The sequence below is a fragment of the Artibeus jamaicensis genome, unplaced genomic scaffold (assembly GCF_021234435.1).
Source record: "Artibeus jamaicensis isolate MK-2021 breed Jamaican fruit bat unplaced genomic scaffold, CSHL_Jam_final contig_3174, whole genome shotgun sequence".
Lineage (NCBI taxonomy): Eukaryota > Metazoa > Chordata > Mammalia > Chiroptera > Phyllostomidae > Artibeus > Artibeus jamaicensis.
Window position 1 is genome coordinate 1,966,741 of NW_026521738.1, and position 19,626 is coordinate 1,986,366.

General features: G+C 39.5%; 1 protein-coding gene across 16 annotated transcripts in view; it reads right to left on the minus strand.

Moving 5' to 3' along the window:
• The window catches only part of AAK1 (AP2 associated kinase 1), a 166,020-nt gene that overhangs the window by 31,534 nt on the left and 114,860 nt on the right, over positions 1 to 19,626 (minus strand). For 14 of the 16 annotated variants that reach the window (XM_053663303.1, XM_053663308.1, XM_053663305.1 and 11 more), the window contains exons 11-16: positions 17,719 to 17,873; positions 16,247 to 16,551; positions 13,073 to 13,348; positions 10,254 to 10,486; positions 8,758 to 8,915; positions 6,431 to 6,535 (exon numbers count right to left, since the gene is read on the minus strand). In XM_053663303.1, coding sequence (XP_053519278.1) covers positions 6,431 to 6,535; positions 8,758 to 8,915; positions 10,254 to 10,486; positions 13,073 to 13,348; positions 16,247 to 16,551; positions 17,719 to 17,873 — 1,232 coding nt within the window. The remainder of the gene's footprint in view (positions 1 to 6,430; positions 6,536 to 8,757; positions 8,916 to 10,253; positions 10,487 to 13,072; positions 13,349 to 16,246; positions 16,552 to 17,718; positions 17,874 to 19,626) is intronic. The other 2 variants (XM_053663304.1, XM_037127286.2) reach the window with 1 other exon arrangement.

Here is a 19,626-nt window from a genome sequence, read left to right on the forward strand (position 1 = left end):
ATTACAGAACAAGTCTAAACTAAGAGGTAGAATAAAGAGGGATGAGTGGATATAATCCAGCGTAATGGCAAAGTATTATGAGATGTATGATCTGGTCCTTACACAGACTTTAAGATATAATAAATAATAAAACTAGGATATTCATACATCTGAGATTCCATTTCTTCCTTCTGTGGAGGCCTGCAGTGATGATCTCTTTCAGAATTCCTATAGTAATTACTGTCCGCATTACACATTTTGGCATGTAAACAAACACTGCCTATTTTGTAATCTAGCACATATATAGGTACTTCCTATATACCCATTATTCTCTTGAATTTACTGTATCACCAAATGTCTAATATAGTGCCAGGCAGACACACAGAAAAAGACAAATAGGTTTCTTGCCTTCTGCATGGTTAGACAACCCTTAATCCCTGGACTACATCTAATATACTATTAGCACTCATTCTACATTTGGTAAACTTACAGATTTACACAAATCTATGTACCCTATGGGATATCACAGTATAAAGGGATCTTAAGATCTTCTAGTATAATTTTCTTATTTTTCAGAAAAGAACATAAAGCCCAAAAGTTAAGAGATTAGCCAAAGGCCCACAAGCAGACTCAGGATCAAAACCCAGGTTTCCTTGTTTTTAGTTTACTATTCTTTACATTGCATTTTAATATTCAGTTTGTTCATTGAGTAAAATCATTTTGCCTTCTATAAAGTAGATTTAAAAAATACTTTTTATTCAGCCCTGGCTGGTGTGGCTTAGTGGATTGAATGCCGGCCTGCAAGTCAAAGGGTTGCCAGTTCAATTTCCAGTGAGGACACATGCCTGGCCCGAAACCTGGGTTTCAGGCCAGGTCCCCAGTTGGGGTGCACGAGGCAACCACATACTGCTGTTTCTCTCCCTCTCTTTCTTCCTCCCTTCTCCTCTCTGAAAATAAATAAGTAAAATCTTTTATAACTTTTTAAAAAATACTTTTTATTTTCAAATAATTATGAAATCATAGGAAGTTGCTATACACTGAATCCTGTGAACCCTCAAATAGCTTCCCTCCACGGTGAGATCTCCTAACTGTAGTACAGTAGCACCAACCTGGCATATTGACGTTCACTAGACTTTCCCCAGTGTTTACATGCACTCAGCTGTCTGTGTGTATATGTAACTGCTTGCAATTGGATGCTAGGTAGAGACTAGCACAAGCACCACCACAGCAGTACAGAAGCGTTCTACCAAACCAAAGAGCACCCTCACTGTTCGACTCCAGGGCCACACCCACTCCTAGTTCCCCTCCCTATCCCTTGGAATCCACAAATCTGAGCTCAGTCACTGTAATTTTGCCACTTAGACAAAATTACAGAGTTTTTTTTCTGTAATTAAAAGAGTGTTATTAAAGTGTGTTTTTTTCACTGAGCTTCCTTAAAGGAAGATGAAGGAAAAGAAAGGTAAAAATCACTGCTGTCAAGGGATATTTCAAGTGATCGCTACTTTCTGAAATATTTTTAAATGAGACAGAATGAAATATATTTTGAAAAGAGCACAAATTATAAAAGTAAATATATGATATAATTCATTTTTGAAAAAAGTATATACGCAGAAATAAAATTATGGACATAAATATTGTAAAACGTCAGCAATGCTTTCCTCTTGAAGCAGGACCACAAGTTCTTTTCTCTCGCTTCTTTCACCTTTTAGTCCTTTTTCCCAAGTTTCACAAATGAATGTATATAACTTTGCAACAGGAAAATATTTTAAACAGAGTCACGATGTCAACTCTTAAACATCTATCTCTGATGTATGGACCCAGTTCATCAACATTTTTGCAGCTTTTGCCATAAAAATGTTTAAAACAACCCTGGTACCACCCTCCCCAACTCACTCCCACATTTCCTGATTATTCCTCCCTTTGTCAGTCGAAAGGTTTAAATCAGGTAACAGTTAAGCTTGATTAGAAAACTTGTAGAAAATGATAGTATGCAGTACTTCGTATGAATGAAGATACAATAATTTCTAGGATTTAAGTATAATTTTCTTTCATTTGGAAAGAAAGTGTCATGTAAAATAAATCACTCCACAAACAAGAAAGAAGGCAAAATACCAACTATTCAAAAAAAAGGCCGAATAAAGTGAGGAAAATACGAAGATATTTTATAATGTTTGGAAAAGCTTAGTGTCATTGATTTACAAGATTCTTGAGATGTGGTTACTACCTCAGCTTCTCAGCTGGGCGGCCCAGCTATGAACCTCTGTTCCGTCATTCTGCAGCTGTGGCTTTGGGCGGCTCGCCCAACCTTTTGTCGGCTGTTGTGAGGATCACCTGAGATAATGTGGGGAAAAAAAAAAAAAAAAAAAAAGCACTTCTCCAGTGGGTTTAGCATATAGTATGTTGTTACTATATGCTTGCTGTATTAATATAATAACTTTACTCAAATATGTGTTTTTATGGCTAGACCTTTAAGTCCCTTAAAAAAAAACAACTGCCATTTAAAGACTCCAAAGCAAGCACAAAGGGGAAGAAGAGGCTAAAGCAAAAGCAAAAAACAACTAAAACAACAAAGTTTATATAGATAAATAAACAACAAAACATAACCGTGTGTGCCAAGAGTTAGGCATGAAAACTGGGAGTAGATGGAAAATGCTTAGGGACCTCTGTCTTTAACAATGGTGATTTTAGCCCCTGAGTGGCTCAGTTGGTTAAGCATTGCTCTGCAAGGAGAAAAATCACTGATTCGACTCCGAGTTAGGGCCTGGTCATACAGGACAGGCAACCAATCAATGTTCTCTCTCTCACACATTGGTGTTTCCCTCTTCCTCCTTCTCCCTCCTACAGCTCTCTCTAAAAATAAACAAATAAAATATTTTTAAAAAATATTGGGGCATGCAGGAGAGGCAACCAATCAATGTTCTCTCTCTCACACATTGGTGTTTCTCTCTTCCTCCTTCTCTCTCCTACGGCTCTCTCTAAAAATAAACAAATAAAATATTTTTTAAAAATGGTGAATCCATGCTTCTATCCTTTGGCAAAAAGCAACCCCTTTCATTTACTCAACAAACCTGTCCTGAGCCAAACACTGTACACTAAATGTTGGGATTCAGCAACAAAGGAGACTCTTCCAGAGTTATTTCTATGACTCCCTTTCTGGGGAAGCTTTATCCTACCCAGTAGGTCATCATTCTGATGTTCTACCTCAAGGACAATAGTCAGTGCTTTCTTTATACATTTGGTACATTTAGTCAACTATTTGGCATTTCAAACTTTAAGCACTTTAAACCAGACCAAAATATCAATAAACTTAATTTTTTTATTAAAAAAAATAAAATTAAATAGTTAAATTTTTCTGCGTTATTTTCAATTTTTAGTTATATTGTCTGGCTTACATGATTTTTACATTTTATTTACTTATTTTTAGAGAGAGAGGAGGGAGAGAGAAAGAGAAGAAGAGAAACATCAATGTGTGGTTGCCTCTCCAGCGCCCCCCACTGGGGACCTGGCACACAACCCAGGCATGTGCCCTGACTGGGAATTGAACTGGCAACCCTTTGGTTCACAATCTGTGCCAAATTCACTGAGCTACACCAGCCATGGTAACTGTTTAATTTTTAAAAGCATACCTTCAATTAACTCTGATGCTTATTCCAAAATAGTAATAACAACAAAGAGAATATAATATGAAGATATATGGAATATAATTTTTACTTTTTTTAAAGACTTTACTTATTCATTTTTAGAGTGAGGGAAAAGAAATGAGAAAGAGAGGGAGAGAAGCATCAGTCTGTGGTTGCCTCTCACATGCCCCCTATTGGGGACCCAGCCTACAACCCCAGCATGTGCCCTGACTGGGAATTAAACCAGCCACCCCTTGGTTCAAAGGCCAGTGCTCAATCCACTGAGCCACACCAGCCAATGCTAATCTTCTTCTTTTTTTCCTTACAAGGGACACACCTGTTGAAAGCAATTCCAATAAGCAGTGTACTCCTCAAAGATTTGGGTGGGGTGGGCAAATAAAGAGAGATGGAGAAAAGAGAATATTGGAATATATGTGAAACATTTATTCCTAGATGTTTAATCAACCTCCCTCTCCACTCTCATGCTGGTTGAAAAATCACTCTTACATTGGGAAAAAAACTCTAAATACTTTCATTATTTTTAAAAAGAATTTTTAAAAGTTTACTATGTGTTCCTCCTGATATTGACAAAGCAAACCTAAGAAAAATAGGGAACTATAGTCAAGAAGATACAAGCAAAAGTTAAAGAATTGGGAGACAGAAAAATAGTGGCAGTTGTCTTTGAAAGATATGAAAACAGCAAATCTCTATGTAGAGTTATTAAGAAAAAAAAACAAATACATACAAATAAAATAGATATATAAAGAAAATATTATAATTCCATTTAATTAAAAATTATAAATCTACAGATAATTTTCTAGGAAAATATTACTAAGTTTGCCTCATTAATTGGCAGAAAACCCGAGGGAGGGAGTTCTGCGTGGGGGTGGTGCCCAGCTCCGCCCACTCTCTGGCTGTGTGATCCTGGAAAGAGACAAGCCGGTGCTTGCTCACAACTGCAACTGATGCGAGGGTGATCCACCAACCTCGGCATTGCCGAGAGGGTCCGGTGAGATAATACTCTTGTAGGACAAGTGACAAACTGGGGAAAATGTTTACAATATATGATAGAACTCCTACTAATTGACAAGAACAAAATGAACACAAAACATTTAAAAATGCAAGGGGCAAAAACAATACAAATCCCAAAAGAAATACAAATGGCCAGTAATGTCCTTTGTCTATAATCTCTGAACTGAGCTGGGTGAGAAAAGGAAGAAAAAGTATCAACATTCAATATTTTTTAAAAAATTCTTACTGGAGAATATATTTATTGATTTTAGAGAGAGAGGAAGGGAAAGAAAGAGAGGGGGAGAAACATCCATGTGAGAAACACTGATGGGTTGCCTCTTGTAAGCACCCCAACTGGGGATTGAACCCATAACCTAGGTATGTGCCCTGACCAGGATCGAACCCACGACTATTTGGTGGGATGATGCTCAACCAACTGAGCCACCCAGCCAGGGCTTATCATTCATTATTGATTGGAATAAAATTTGCATAAGTTTCTTGAAGGGCAATTTAGAAATCTGTACCAAAAGCCTTAAAATATAATATCTTTTAATTTATAAAATAATGTCTTAGAAATTATGTTAAAGAAGTGTAAAGGATATAAACAAAAATTTAGCTTCAGTGATGTTTATATGGTCAAAAATTAGTGATAACCTAAATATTCATCAAAGGAAATATTAACTCCAATGTTACTATTCTTCTATTAAAAATCATGTTGCAGATTAGTATTTATTGACATAGAAAGCCACAAATTCCCGTAGAATGTTTGCAAAATGAGTAACAAACTGGGCGAGAGAAAGTCCCTCCATAAGACCTCAAAGCAAAAGCTGCATTCACAGTATTATCACAATGCAGTTAAAATTTATGTGACATAACTCTTGGGTAAAGAAGAAATAGAAACTGCAATTTAAAAACATCCATAAACTCCCTGGCCAGTGTAGCTCAGTGGATTGAGCACTGGCTGTGAACCAAAGGGTTGCTGGTTCAATTCCCAGTCAGGGCACATGCCTGGGTTGCAGGCCAGGTCCCCAGCAGGGGCCACATGAGAGGCAACCACACACTGATGTTTCTCTTAACTCTTTTTCTCTTTCCCTTCCCCTCTTTCTAAAAATAAATAAATAAAATCTTAAAAGAAAAAAAATCTATAAAATGAAAATAAGAGAATATTACATATCAAATATTATGGAATGACAGCCAAAGTTCTACCCAGAAATAAATTTATGCTGTTAGAAAAACTAGTAACATACCTAAAGAAAGCAAGAAGAATATATAAAGTTAAAAGCAGAAATTAATATAATTTAAAAGATCAATTTTAGAAGTGTATCAAATTCTGTTTCCTAAAAATATATTCAAAACCTCATACCAGTTGCTGAGGAATGTACAACAGTAAAACACTAATATCAAAGTAATGTTTAAAAAGAGGTACTTAGTTTAGATACACCTCCTTTCCCTGTAAGCACACACACACACACACACCCACAGCTTAGCAGTCTCAATATAGGACAGAACATCTAATGGTTAATGTTTTTGAAGTCATTTCAAAGAACCTAAGCAGTTACAAGAGATTAATAACGTGCTGTTCCTCAAATTTAGAAATATTTGCTTAAAACATGTCCATGGACTAGACAGAACAAATTTTATATATTTCTGCCAGATCATCCTGTTACTTTAATTGACAGTGATTCCAGGCCTTTTTTAATCGGAAATCTACTGAATAAAGGAAGATATGTTACCACAAGGATTTGCGGCTCAGTGACATGCTGGAGTTATCTGTGAAGTGGAAAACAGTGAGTCTGTGTTTCAGGTGTTTCCATACTAACCAGTTCCAGCAGAAAATGAGGACGTGGCAAAAGCATCACTTTGGGTTGGTTGAAAGCCTGGGATCAAACTCTCAGCTGAGCCTCCAAGCTTCTCAGGATGTTTGCCTGGAAGAACAAAACACCACTCAGCTCATTCCAGCAGAGTCCCAGGAGGAATTCCCAGGGAACTTTCTGAACTGACTGTTAGACCTGGCTCCTTTCTCACTGCATTATGATGACGCCTCAGTTGTTCAGAAGTCCTTGAGGAGTCACTGCAGTAACAGAGAAAAGCTGAGAAATGAAGGAGGTTTTCAGAATCAAAAGAGAGAGCACATCAGTTTCGTGAGAGGAAAAGAATTCTGAAGATTGGCTAAACCACAATGAACTGTACACTTAAAAATGGTGAAGATGGTAATTTCTGTGTTATGTGCATTTTACCAAGCTAAAAAATAAATAAATAACAGCAAAAGAGGTGGCTAAAGCAAAGCCCCAAAGCTGAAGCACATTACTCAGAGCAGAATGCCTCCAGCCCTCACTCAGCCCATTTATTGCTATATAATGAGTCTGATCATCTGTTTTCCATGTTGGAAGCAGTTTAGGAGAGCAAACAAGAAGAGGGAGTGGTGGCGGTGGCAGTACTAAGAGGCTGTGAGGGACAGGCCCAGTGACAGCCGCTTAATATGAGAACCAACAGCTGAACAACAAGAAAGGCAGGACATTATTAAAAATAAACACGAGGATTTTTAAAAATTTGGGCAGGTCACTTAACTGAGTACAAAAATACTACAGTTTTCAATAGCCTTAAAGGTATTTCTTTTATAGACTAGACAATAACTGGCACAGATAATAATGAATGATTCAGTGAGTCAAAGAAAATTAAATCCTATGCCTTATCTTCGGTTTGAAAAGTCAAGAAAGCAATACAAAATTTTAAAAGACACCAATAAAATAATAGTTAAAGCTAAAATGTTTGCCCAAAATTCTCTCAGTTCTGATCATTCCTTTAACCTGTATTCTTTTCTATAAAGATACTTTTTATTTCTTTATTTAAAAAGATTTTATTTACTAATTTTTACAGAGTGTGGGAGAAAGAAAGAGAGGCAGAGAAACATCAACGTGTGAGAGAAACATTGATGGGTTGCCTCTTGGCCTGCAGCCCAGGCAGGTGCCCTGACCAGGAATCAAACTGACGACCTTTGGCTCGCAGGCCAGCGCTCAATCCACTGAGCTACACCAGGCAGGGCTGAGATACTCTTTTTTTGAACTGTATCATATTGTAGAATTTTCCTGGAGTCTGTGTTATTTTTTTTCCAAAGTGTGTGTGTGTTTCCTGTCTTCCAAATTAGACTGAGTTTGTAGGTAGAAATGGCATCTTCTATTTATTTGATCTCCTCAATAGTAATATATTAAATAGAACTCTGAACATAGTCAAAGGTTCAGTTTCTGTGTGAGGAGGGTGCACTCTCATGGGTAAGCAGGTATAACTTTCTAGGACAAAAAACCCACTCAGGACAAGGGAACCATCCCACTCCTATAAGAAGTGACCAGGCTTGACTCTCATCCTGATCTATGCTACCCAATCTTTTCTAAAAGTTTCCCCTTTTCCTTGCTCCCACCTACAGCAGACCAAGATTTCCTGAGGATGAAGAGATCAGTGCTCTGGTAAAAATACAAACTGATCTACACTCATGCTTCAAAATCATGTTATAAGGTATAAAAATGTCAAATCACTATATTGCATACCTGAAACTAATATAGCCATTACAAGATTATATACCAACTATACTTGAATAAAAAATAAATAAATTGCCCTGCCTGGTGTGGCTCAGTAAATTGAGTGTGGACCTATAAACCAGAAGATCCCAGTTAGGGCACATGCCTGGGTTGCAGGCCAGGTCCCAGCAGGGGACGCACGAGAGGCAACCATACATTGATATTTCCCTCTCTCCTTCCCTTCCCCTTTAAAGATAGATAAATAAATAAAAATCTTTAAAATAAATAAATAAAGCCCTGGCTGGTGTGGCTCAGTGGATGGAGCACCGGCCTCCAAACCAAAGTGTCCCCAGTTCAGTTCCCAATCAGGGCACACACCTGGGTTGTGGGCCAGGTGCCCAGTATGGGGCACACAAGAGGCAACCACACATTGATGCTTCTCTCCCTTCCTTCCCCTCTGTCTAAAAATAAATAAATAAAATCTTTAAAAGATAAATAAATACATACATTTTTGAAAAATCAAATCTATGAGGGACCCATATTTTTATGTGGTTTTCCCATAAAAACCCTATATTTTCACCTGCATGCCCCTGTGGAGTTAAGGTTCACGGCTCACTAAGACTCCAATTACTCACCTTCCCCCAATTTGGCAAAGTCCTTGTTTAGCAGTTCTTCAGCTGTGAGTTTGGAGAAATTGTCATCATCAAAGGGATTCCACGTAGAACCTTCTGAAGGATTATAAACATTTTGCTGGGAGGTCCGAGGAGAGCCTGATGGAGTGGTGGTTGCCGACCTAGGTAGGTTCCCACCCCCGAGAAATAAAAAAAACATGTAAAAGTTGAAAAGGGTCAACCTATTTTATCTTTGTTTCAAGACAAATTCTCTTCTGAATCAAACCATTACTTTCCACAGTGGTTTTCTAAAAGGGCTTTCCGCAGCAACTGGGAAGTTTCCACAGACCCCCTTCCACTATGTAAAATAAATGTCTCCACTTCCATCACAATTCACTCTCTCCTGCTACTTCAATCTCTTGCTTAGATTTTTTTGGCCTTGTCTGCAAGTCCTTTCAATTCAAGATCCCAAAGCAACCTATTCTTAGGCTTGTGCATCTTGTGGTGCCCACTGTAACCCACAATAACAGATCCGGAAGGCTGGGACAGATGCCTGAGCAAGCTGCCTCCCGCCTGTCAGATCTAGCATGCACGGAACTATAAGAGCCACCATCAGTGGTGACCACAACGGCTAGAAAAATAAAGACAGTTACCACTATCTCATCCTTCTAAGTATCGTCACCTACTTTTATTCTAAGTCTCTCTTGATGCCTTTTGCAACTTAGCTAATGAGTTAAACATTTTTAACTTTAGAGTGCATAGTTCCAAGAAAGCTGAGGGCCTGAAATTTCATTTACTCCACAATCACTGACTGCAATTTACTTTTAGTTCAGGCACAGAGCCAGTCACTAGATTTACAAAGGTTGATTGAGACATAATCCTTGTCTTGGAGGAACTTTAAGGCTAGGTCAGCTAGACATACTCATAGAGACATACACGTAAATAATGATAATGCAATATGATACATGCACAACAGAATTATAAATGACACCAGAGTAAGGGTCAAAGAAAAGGTAACCTCTGGCATGGATCTAGATGAATAAATAAGCATGTCCTTGGTAGACAAGGAGGACAATGCAATTAATGGAGATGACATAGGAAGAAAAAAGCACTTGTAAAGCTGGAGAATGACAAGTCCACTGATGTCATCCAATAGGCTTTGGTCTGTTAGCCAATGAGTATGGAAATTATCCCACAGGCTATGGGGAGCCCGTGGAAGATTTTCAGCCTGAAAACTTGGTCAGATCAAGAATTTAGAAAGTACTCTGTGAAGCATGGAATAGATGAAAAAACTGAAACAGTGAGACAAGTAGGAAATTATTTCTTAAGATAGGATTATATCTTAAGATAGGCTTACGCATTATAGGAAAATTCAGTTTCTTATTAAACACAAAAGCACAAACACCAATTGCATATATTTCTACACAAATCTACATACATATGCAAAGAATCACAGAGCAACAGCCCACAACAGACTTTGCACAAAAAAAAAAGAAGAATAAAGGACAAGCATGACATACTTGGACTTATTGAGACTGGCCTCAGCTGCAGCTGCCTGGAGCAGCTGGGTTGATTTGCTGGCAGGGACCCCAAAGACTGCACTGTGGGTCACATCACTGAGAATCCGCCTGTGTCCAGCACGCTGGGTCTTGGGGGACGATGGAGGAGTGAGAGATCCAAGTTTTTGTCCTTGGACGGCAGGAGGTGGGGTTGTCTGAACTGTTGGCTGTTGTCTTACTGAGGCTTGAATCTGCTAGGAAGAGAGATGGAAAATGTTCTAAAACAAAGGCAAATGGAAAAACAAATAACAGATAAACATAAACAAAAATGCCACATGAGAGCTAAAGTAGAACTCAAATGGCTGAGTTTTTCAATAAAACCCAGAAAGAAAAAGCAAAAAACAAAAAACTAGGCCTTGACCACCTAAACTGTAAGTTTGGGACTGACACCAACATGGTATTTATCTGGTACTTATATGTACGAAGGGGGACTCCCAAAGAACTCTGGAATTTATTTGTAAAAAATGGTGCATTTATTATTCTTACATGTTTAAACTTCAGTCACCTTCAAAGTTTTCTCCATGTGATGCAATACACCTATCAAGGCTTTTTTTTCAGCTGCTCAAAACAGTTTCTGAACTTGCCAAATTGATGCCTTGTAGTGTTTCTTTTTTTGTTTCACCTCTTCCATGTGAGCAAAACTTTTTCCTTTGAGAATTTTTTTCATCCAGGGAAACAAAAAGAAAGTCGCTCTGGGTGAGATTGGGTAAATAGAGATGGCGGGCATCGGGGTCATGCTGTTTTTGGTCAAAAACTGCTAAACACTCAGTGCTTATATTAAGCACTTATTAATAACATGATAATAACATGGCCATAAATATCTATGGCATACAGCCATGTTCCTTTGCAAATTACTGCCTTAGGATGGCTGTAGTATATACTTTACATTCACTCACTTGCTTCTCTAGATAAGTGCTGTCAAGGGTCTTTGGAGAAAAAGATGGTCAGAGGTGGGAAGCTCTCTGGCCCCTGGCACAAGCATGTTCTGCTCCAGTTCCCTCTCCATCCTCTTAACCAACTACCACTCAGCAAAGTGTTCATGGCATTTTTCATCCAAAGAACATGGAGAAGGTTCATAATTCATCCCCAAGAGAATGGGTACTTTCGTCCAGGGATAGCAGAGAGAACTTCATAAGAAGTGTAGGTAGTGGCAGTCAATCATGTCATCCCCCTGGATGGACACCTGTTATTACTGTCATCCTGAACAAAGATCAGGACTCTTTGTTCTTGTCCCAGCTCTGCTGCTATCAGGTAACGACCTTCCAGGCTGACACTCAGTTTCCGGTTCCATAAAATGAGGGGACTCAGCTTATACGAATGACTCATTAACATGAACTAAAGCAGGGGATGTTGGTGGGAGGGGGTGCGCAGGGCAGAGGGGGAGAAAGGCCAGAAAATGGAACAACTGAAATAGCATAATCAATAAAATAAAATTTTCAAAAAGTGTTTAAAAAATAAAGTCAACAAAGGCAGATAAAAAATGAGGGGACTGGACTAAATAATTAAGATCTCAACTAGCTACATCATACAATCATTTTTAAGGACTCTTTTTCACTTAACAAGTGGAACTTCATCTCTTGTTAAAAACACAGACAGTAGCCCTACCTCGTGCCTGCTGGAAGACTGAGTTCTTTCAGAAACCAAGCTGTAAAGACACTGAACACACGCTTAGCTGAGACGGAAAGAAGACAAACTATGTATAGCACTGCTTTCTTTTTTTTTTTAAGCACTTCTTCTTTTTTTAAAGATTTTATTTATTTATTTTTAGAGGGGAAGGGAAGGAGAGGGGGAGAGGAATATCAATGTATGGTGGCCTCTCGTGAGTCCCCTGCCAGGAACTGGCCTGCAACCCAGGCATGTGCACTGACTGGGAATCGAACCTCGATCCTTTGGTTTGCAGGCCTGTGCTTAATCCACTGAGCTACACTAGCCAGGGCAGCACTGCTTCTTTTGAAGGAATGTAGGTTTTCTGGTTATGATCAGCAACAAAACTCTACTACAAATCAATCCTCAAACAGATGGTTTCCTACTTTTCCTTTGTTCGCCTAGTAGGTGGACTTCACTGGGAGTAAGACAGTAGCTGTGATACTCTATTGGGTGAGCACAGAAAATGTTTTTATCTATCACTATCACTCAGAAAGCTGTGAGACAGAGTGAAGGCCAAAGCAAAATATGCCCAAAGATGCTGAAATAGTTGAGGTCAGTTAGAAGAGAATGGAGGGATTCTGATGCTATACTCAGTCATTATCTAAAAGTGGATACACCCAATTTCTAAACTGACAAGATGGCTCAAACAATACCTGGATACTCTAGTGTCCAGTGGGATTAGGCCATAGCAAATGGTCCCAGGCAAGCAGGCCCTCAGGAAGGGTGCTGGATGGTATACTTAATTGAGGTGGCCAGTAATGTCACCCAAGACAAAGAGTAAATGCAACACTGTTAGAACTCAGGGTAAATGTGGGGTTTCACATGCATCTCCAAAGAAGAAAGGTCACAATGGTCAAACTGTGCCTTGAAGAAAGGAAAGGGATTAATTTTGATCCTACACTAGGTCCTTGACTGCTCAACACAAGAGACAATCAACAGCTCTTTCCATCACCCTAATTTCAAAGCAACAAATAAAAACATTCATCTTTATCAGTAGCCCAGAATCATTTTTTTAGAAGCCTCTACCATCTACAGAATACCTCATCCCATTCTTGGACATATCAAGAAAAGATAGAATATTTTAACCTGAGCCTAGCCCTAGTCCAGAGGCCACAACACCAGCTGCTTCTTACCACAGGCTCCTGGGCAGGGGTCGGCTGTGGGGCTGAGGCCGGCTGTGCCTGGGGCTGCTGTACTGCTGCCACCGTGGGCTTCTGCTGCAAGGTGGCCTGCTGAGTCAGCAGCTGCTGTGGATGCAGGGTTGTGACCATCGGCTGTTGCTGCTGTTGCTGCTGCTGCTGCTGCTGCTGGTAGAAGTTTTGTATCAGCTGCTGCTGAGAGCTTCCTTGGGACACCACAGGGAATGGGGCAACTGCTGGCTGCTGGGTTGTCGGGTGTACTGCCTGAAACTGAGCAGGAGGAAAGGGCAAGAAATGGGGAGGTGAATAAATAAAAGCCTGTCTCAAAATAATATTCTGAATGTCTCAGTAACAACTAAGACCAGTGCTGAGGCCAAAGACAAACTAAGGCAGAAATCTTTTAGCTTGGCCTGAAACTCATGAGGAGAACGAACCCAAGGGCATTAAGACAAATACAATGGCACCTCACACTGCCAGGCGCCATCCACTGCACTATGCCGCCCCTTGTAAAGGGCAGGCCTCCAGGTGGATTTCTGTGCCTGGCCTGAGGGTGTGCATCTTACTACACATCTGTGATGCCGTATGCTGGAGTGTAACAGAAGCTAATAAATGGTCTCCCAATCACAGAAGTAATTCCTTTTATAAAGGGATTTGGGCGGTAGCCAAGATTAAAATTCTTCCCTAGAAGAACAGGATGAAGTAATGACACTGAAAAAAAAAATAACCTAAATGTTAACCCAGCTATTAAAGTCATCTCTTTTTTGAAAATTATTTCTCAATAGCTCTATCTTTATTAACTCTCCATCTTTAAACATTCCAAGTATTCAGATTACTATACTTAATGACATTTTATTTTATATTGATAATGAATCGTGTCAAGTTATATTCTCTTGTAAACATCTGAGAAATAGCGAAACTTCTTTTATGTCTTTCTACCCCTCACTCAGGACTATGTGCTAGAGACACAAATAGAGCTCAAACAAGGGCCTACTGATGAACAAAACTCAAGATGTTGCCTTTGAACATCCTAAATAGTGTTACTTCGTTACAGAGCTAACTGAGGGGATGCTGTTTGCCCACTGGAACAAAGTTAAAGGGTTAGCAGAGAAGCAGATGTCAGTAAATAGCTACCTATTTGGGACTGGTAAACGCTGGAATCAACCAAACGTCTATATCTTCAGAAGGGAAAACTCTCTATTGTAAATAGGAATGATGACTACTTCTAGATACGGGATGGAGGGGATAGAATTTTCCAGATTTAACTTTGAAACTATACAAATATTTTACATGTTCACAAAACAAAATTAAACCAAAATTTAAGAAGTAATAACTAAAAATCAAAAGCAAAATAAACAAAGAAACCTGTAGGTCAAATTAATAGCCAAACTCCCCAGAAAATGTGCTAAACATTCTAAGAGCAAAAAGGGCAAAGAATTTTTTAACTAGTTTTGGTAATCCTACTAGTATCCAAGTACAGAATAGGATTTGGTAATCCTATAGTTCCAAGTACTGTTATCTTGAAACTATAAGTTAATTAAGTAATTAAGTTAATGTTATTAGGAATCAAGATTTCCAGATTAGAAAAATACAAATATAAAATCCAAGGAGTTAAACAAAAATCCTATAATTATACATGTGAATTTGGAATATAAATTTGAATTTATAGCATATATTCTATTAACAAAACAAAATATATTTGCTAACTACTGTCCACTGAAAAGGTCTAAAAATAATAACCTACCTATCAGCAAATGAGTATCCCTAGCACCAAGACTGTGGTCTCTAAATACCATTTCCATGAAAAGGAAACGAAGCTCCTTAGAGAAATGGCCGAATCCAGGTCCAGGGCAGAACGAGCCTAGAACAGCTTGTTACACTGAATAGCAAAGAAACCACGAACACCACTGGAGCTGCGACCAAGGACCCAGGAGCCAGTCTGAAGGCATTTTCTCTGGACAAAGCTGGGACGATTTGAGCAACAAAACAAATAATATTTTTGAAATTATAATATATGGAAACATATCAAATGTATTAAAATCTATGAGTTCATAGTGAAACTAAAACAAAAACTTCATTGTTCAGCTTTGGATGACACTAGGAATAAACTCGTTTTGAACCTGGTAAACAAAGAAAAAGACTCGTGCATTGTTCCCCTGCCTTTTCTGCACAAATATTACCTCAGGGTAATCCAACAGTTGATGAAAAAGTTCTTTGTAGGTAAATCCAGCCTCTAAATATAAAGGAGATGCTAGAATATTGCCATTTTGCCCATCCCTAAGGAATTAACGGACTTAGGAAATGAACGGCAATGACGGCTAAGTTGATGAGGTACATCAAATGGATGGAGCAGATGGACAACAACAAACCCATTGACTGATCATAACAGTATTAGATGAGAGGACAACCAGATTAGAGGCCCCTGATGTGATATAACCAGAGAAACAGAACAATCAAGAACAAACAAAGAATATTGAGCAAGCCTCAGGAAATTAGTAGTTTACATAAGGAACGGAGAAACATATTAAATGTCATTACAGGGATGTCATTAGCCAAATCTAGAATGTAGAAAATTCTATAGGACAAGTGACCCAGCTTTAAAAAAAAAAAAAACAAAAAAAGACAGAGGCAGGAGAAAGAGGAAGTGGGTAATTATGGTTAAAGGGAGACTTTAAAAAGATATTTTAATCATTATAAAATAAATATGTTCAAAATAAAAAAAGTGAAAATAATATGAAAAGATAATGAAAGAAAAAAAACCAGCTAAATACGATGGGTGGGCTTTGTTTGGATCCTGATTCAAACAAGCCACCTTACATTATGAGACATGAGAAAGCGTTAAAACTACTAGATATTTGGTTAGAAATCATTGTTATTTTTGTGTTGTGCTATAGTTATATCATGAAAAAAAGTCCTTAGAAATTAGTTCCCTTCATGAGGTTCCTCAGTCAGGTGAAAAATTCCCCATGGCTTGGGAAGAAAGGTGAAAGGGGTGAGTGATCCAGTGATCTCTCCACTATGCAGAGTCTTCTACTATTTACATTTGGGAGAAGCAGTGATGTGATCATTAACGGCTTTCCAGTCTCCCCAAGGCAGATTCCTGTACACAGCAGGCCTTTCACAGCGATGACTCAGATACGCAAATCAAAGGTCAGACTATGACCACCTTACCTGTTGAGCCTGGGCCTGCTGCTGCTGCTGCTGCTGGTAAAACGTGCCTGCTGGCTGCTGTGATGGTGGTGGCGGCTGCTGCTGCTGCTGCTGCTGCTGTTGCTGCTTGAGGAAGAGTTGCTGCTGGTGCTGGGGTGTTGCCTGGGCCTGAGTGGGCAGACCCTGGGCCTGAGTGGAAGGTGTCTGCTGTGAGGTGGGCGGAGCTGGTGGTTGCTTGGGCTGGGATTGTGGTAGAGGTTGGCTCGGTGGGGGCTGGGTTTTTGATTGGGAAACACTGGCTAAAAGACCAGGCTGATTGTTGGATCCTGCAATGAGAATAAACTCTATATAAGGACTCGAAACTCTTCCAAACAGAAACAAGTTCTCTTCTTCTCAAAGTAAGAAAGAGGAGGTGATAAGTGGACAAATAATCCCAAGGTCCATGTGCTCCTCACTGTCTGTACCTGGAAGGTTCTTCCTTCTTGCTAAACTATGTACTTCATATTTTTCAAAACAAGGTCCAGTAACAAAGTTCTATACTTGCCTCCATTAGAATGCCTTTCTTTATTCACCATCACATTTAGTCAATTACTCTTTTTAGTCAGCATCCTGAGTATCTACAAATTCAATTAGCCTTTGATGCTACCGCATAAAAACACAATCTTTACACTTGTTGGCATGCTGCAGAATAAAAGCTTTGATTTTTTTAAGTTTTATTTATTTTTAGAGAGAGAGCAAGGAAGGGAGAAAGTGAGGAAGAAATATCTATCAGTTGCTTCTCACAGGCCCCCAAATGAGGACCTGGCCTACAACCCAGGCATATGCCCTGACCAGGAATAGAATCAGTGACGTTTCAATTTGCAGGACAATGCTCAACCCACTGAGCCATGCTGGTCAGGGCTGATGTTTTACATGTAGATTACACAATCCCAGTCTGAATGCCTTGTAAGTAGAAGGCTACCAAATTCACCAAAAGCAGCTTATTGGTAAAGGAAGTGACGGCTGAGTTCAGTTACTTGATAATGTGGATCAATCCTGTGTGAAAGTAAACTCAGTCACCTCACTAGAAACAGAATATCAAAACAGAGTGGTGTGACAGATACTTCAAGAGAGATACTTCAAAGAATTCCTCTATGTCAAAAAGAGGTATATCTTGGTTCTTTAAAGGCAAAGAGAAGTAAATGAAACAAAGAGGTAGGTATGGGATGTATGGAGCAAGCTACAAAATGAGGGCAAAGACTGAAAAAAATAGAGACGACAGGTTTCCATGGTCTTGACGATCCCCTGCAGAATTCAATGACAGGCCTCCCCTTTTGCCAGCCTCCTGCCATACAATCTCAATGGCAGCTTACCTCTTGTTCCTCAAGGAAAACCATCATTCTTTACTTGCCTCTGCATTCCATTCCTGAAGCAAAATTGGACTTTCCAAGACTTCTCTACTATCCGGGACAACAAAGAGGTACACTAAGTTTCAAACCACCCTAGGAACTGACCTGCAGCCTGAGGCAGGGGCTGCACTGTGGCCCTCTTTCGAGGTGTCAGCGCTGGCTGGATGGGAAGGATTCCTGGGTTCGGCTGAGTCTGCCCAGCTTTAGGCCTTTGGCGGGGCGCAATGGAGGTTTCTGTGGTGGGAATGGGATCTGTCAGTCTAGAAAAGGAAAAGAAAAAAACAAAGATTCATGTTAAAGTGTGGGAAAATGGGGGAGGGGCAGCCAGAGTATATAATGAATTAGCTTTCCCCTTGACACTCATCCAAACCTTCCAGATCTGCTTAATTGACATTTCCCAGAAGGTGTTATGTGTTACTAGATGTTATAAATGAAGGTTTTAAAGGTAAATAAGTTTTAACATACTGATCAAAATATTGAGCAGATTTCTTCTCAGAACCTTTCATGTGTGAATATGTATAGAGAACCTCAAAGAAAGCACTGTACAGAATTCAGTGTTTCTCAAATATATTTGACCATGGGATCCTTTTACCTAACACTTCCTAGAATTTCCCAAAATACACTGTGGGTGATGATGCAAAGAGAGGTTTGAAGCAGGTGGTTTTCAGATGTAGAGGAACCCAAACTTGGTTAGAATTAGCTGTCAAAATGGTCTCCCTACTGTAAAAAGTATGCAAATAAATGAACACTTAAGGCAACTAAAAGGAATACATAAATATTCAAGATGAAGGGTTTGAGGAGTGTGATGGGAACTCCATTTCCTCCAATACACATACTGGTTTTTTCCACGGTAATACAATACTTAACTGGACACAGAATCACCCAGAGTAAAAATCAAAGTGCCCAGCCTCCCTTGTAATCAGGTGTGGCCATGTATCTAAGTTCTTGCCTTACAGGATTGTTATGTGGCAGTTTCTGGAAACCTTTAGAAATAACTGGTACATCCCTTTTGTCTCTCTTCTTATTTGGTCATTCCTTGATCTTGCTGCTTGGATTACGGATGCTGCCCTGTTGGTCCATATGGTCATGGCCACAGCCTGACAGGTGATAGAGTGGCCTGGGCACCCAAGGACTCTGTGGAGCAGAGCTGCCCCTACCAGCCCTGGACTACTTATCCCCAGACTTTGTTTATGTGAGAGAAAATAATAAATATCTATCTTCCACAGGCCACTGTAATTTTGGACTTTGTGTAACTCACAGCCAAATCTAACCCAAATTAGTAAGAGGAGGACTGCTGTGTGGTCTGCTTTCCTCCTGCGATGTGCTCCACCCCAGGTGGTGACTTCCATTCATGTGGAGCAGTCCAGGCAGCTGGCTACTACCCAACTCAGATTAGAGTGGTTGTCCTTTGAAAATGTACTTTCAGGAGTATAGCTGAGTTTAAGGCGAAAATAAACAAGCTTCATGAATATTTCCAAAATATGTCTGGCACAACCTCCATGAAATGCAAAACAGGAAGCAGAGTAGCTGGACCCACGTGCCTCCTTGTGCCATACCTCCATGATATTCCAGGTTGGCCCTGAGGCTTTTCATTAGCATCCTGCTAGACTGGCCATTTTCAACCTTTTTCATCCCATGGCACGCATAACTAACTACTAAAATTCTACACCCAAAAACATATTGTTTGCTGACTTGACAAAAAGGTATCATTTTGATTCATTCACATGAGACAGCTATTATTGTGTTGGCTATTGCCATTTTTTTTTAATTTGATAATATAACGGAGAAGGGGTCAGTGTCCCCAACTAAATACTCAGGTAGGGTGTGTTTTAAAAATTCTTGTGGCACACTGGTTGGAAGTCACTGCGCTAGAGGGAATTCTCATGCTGGGTGAAGAACTGAGAGTATAAAAGCCATCATCACATCTGGGGAGGCTATAACCTGGGGAAGGGAGGTGGGAAGGGAAATGAGACAGATGTTGAGAAAGGTGTAAAAAAGATAAAGGCAAGGGTG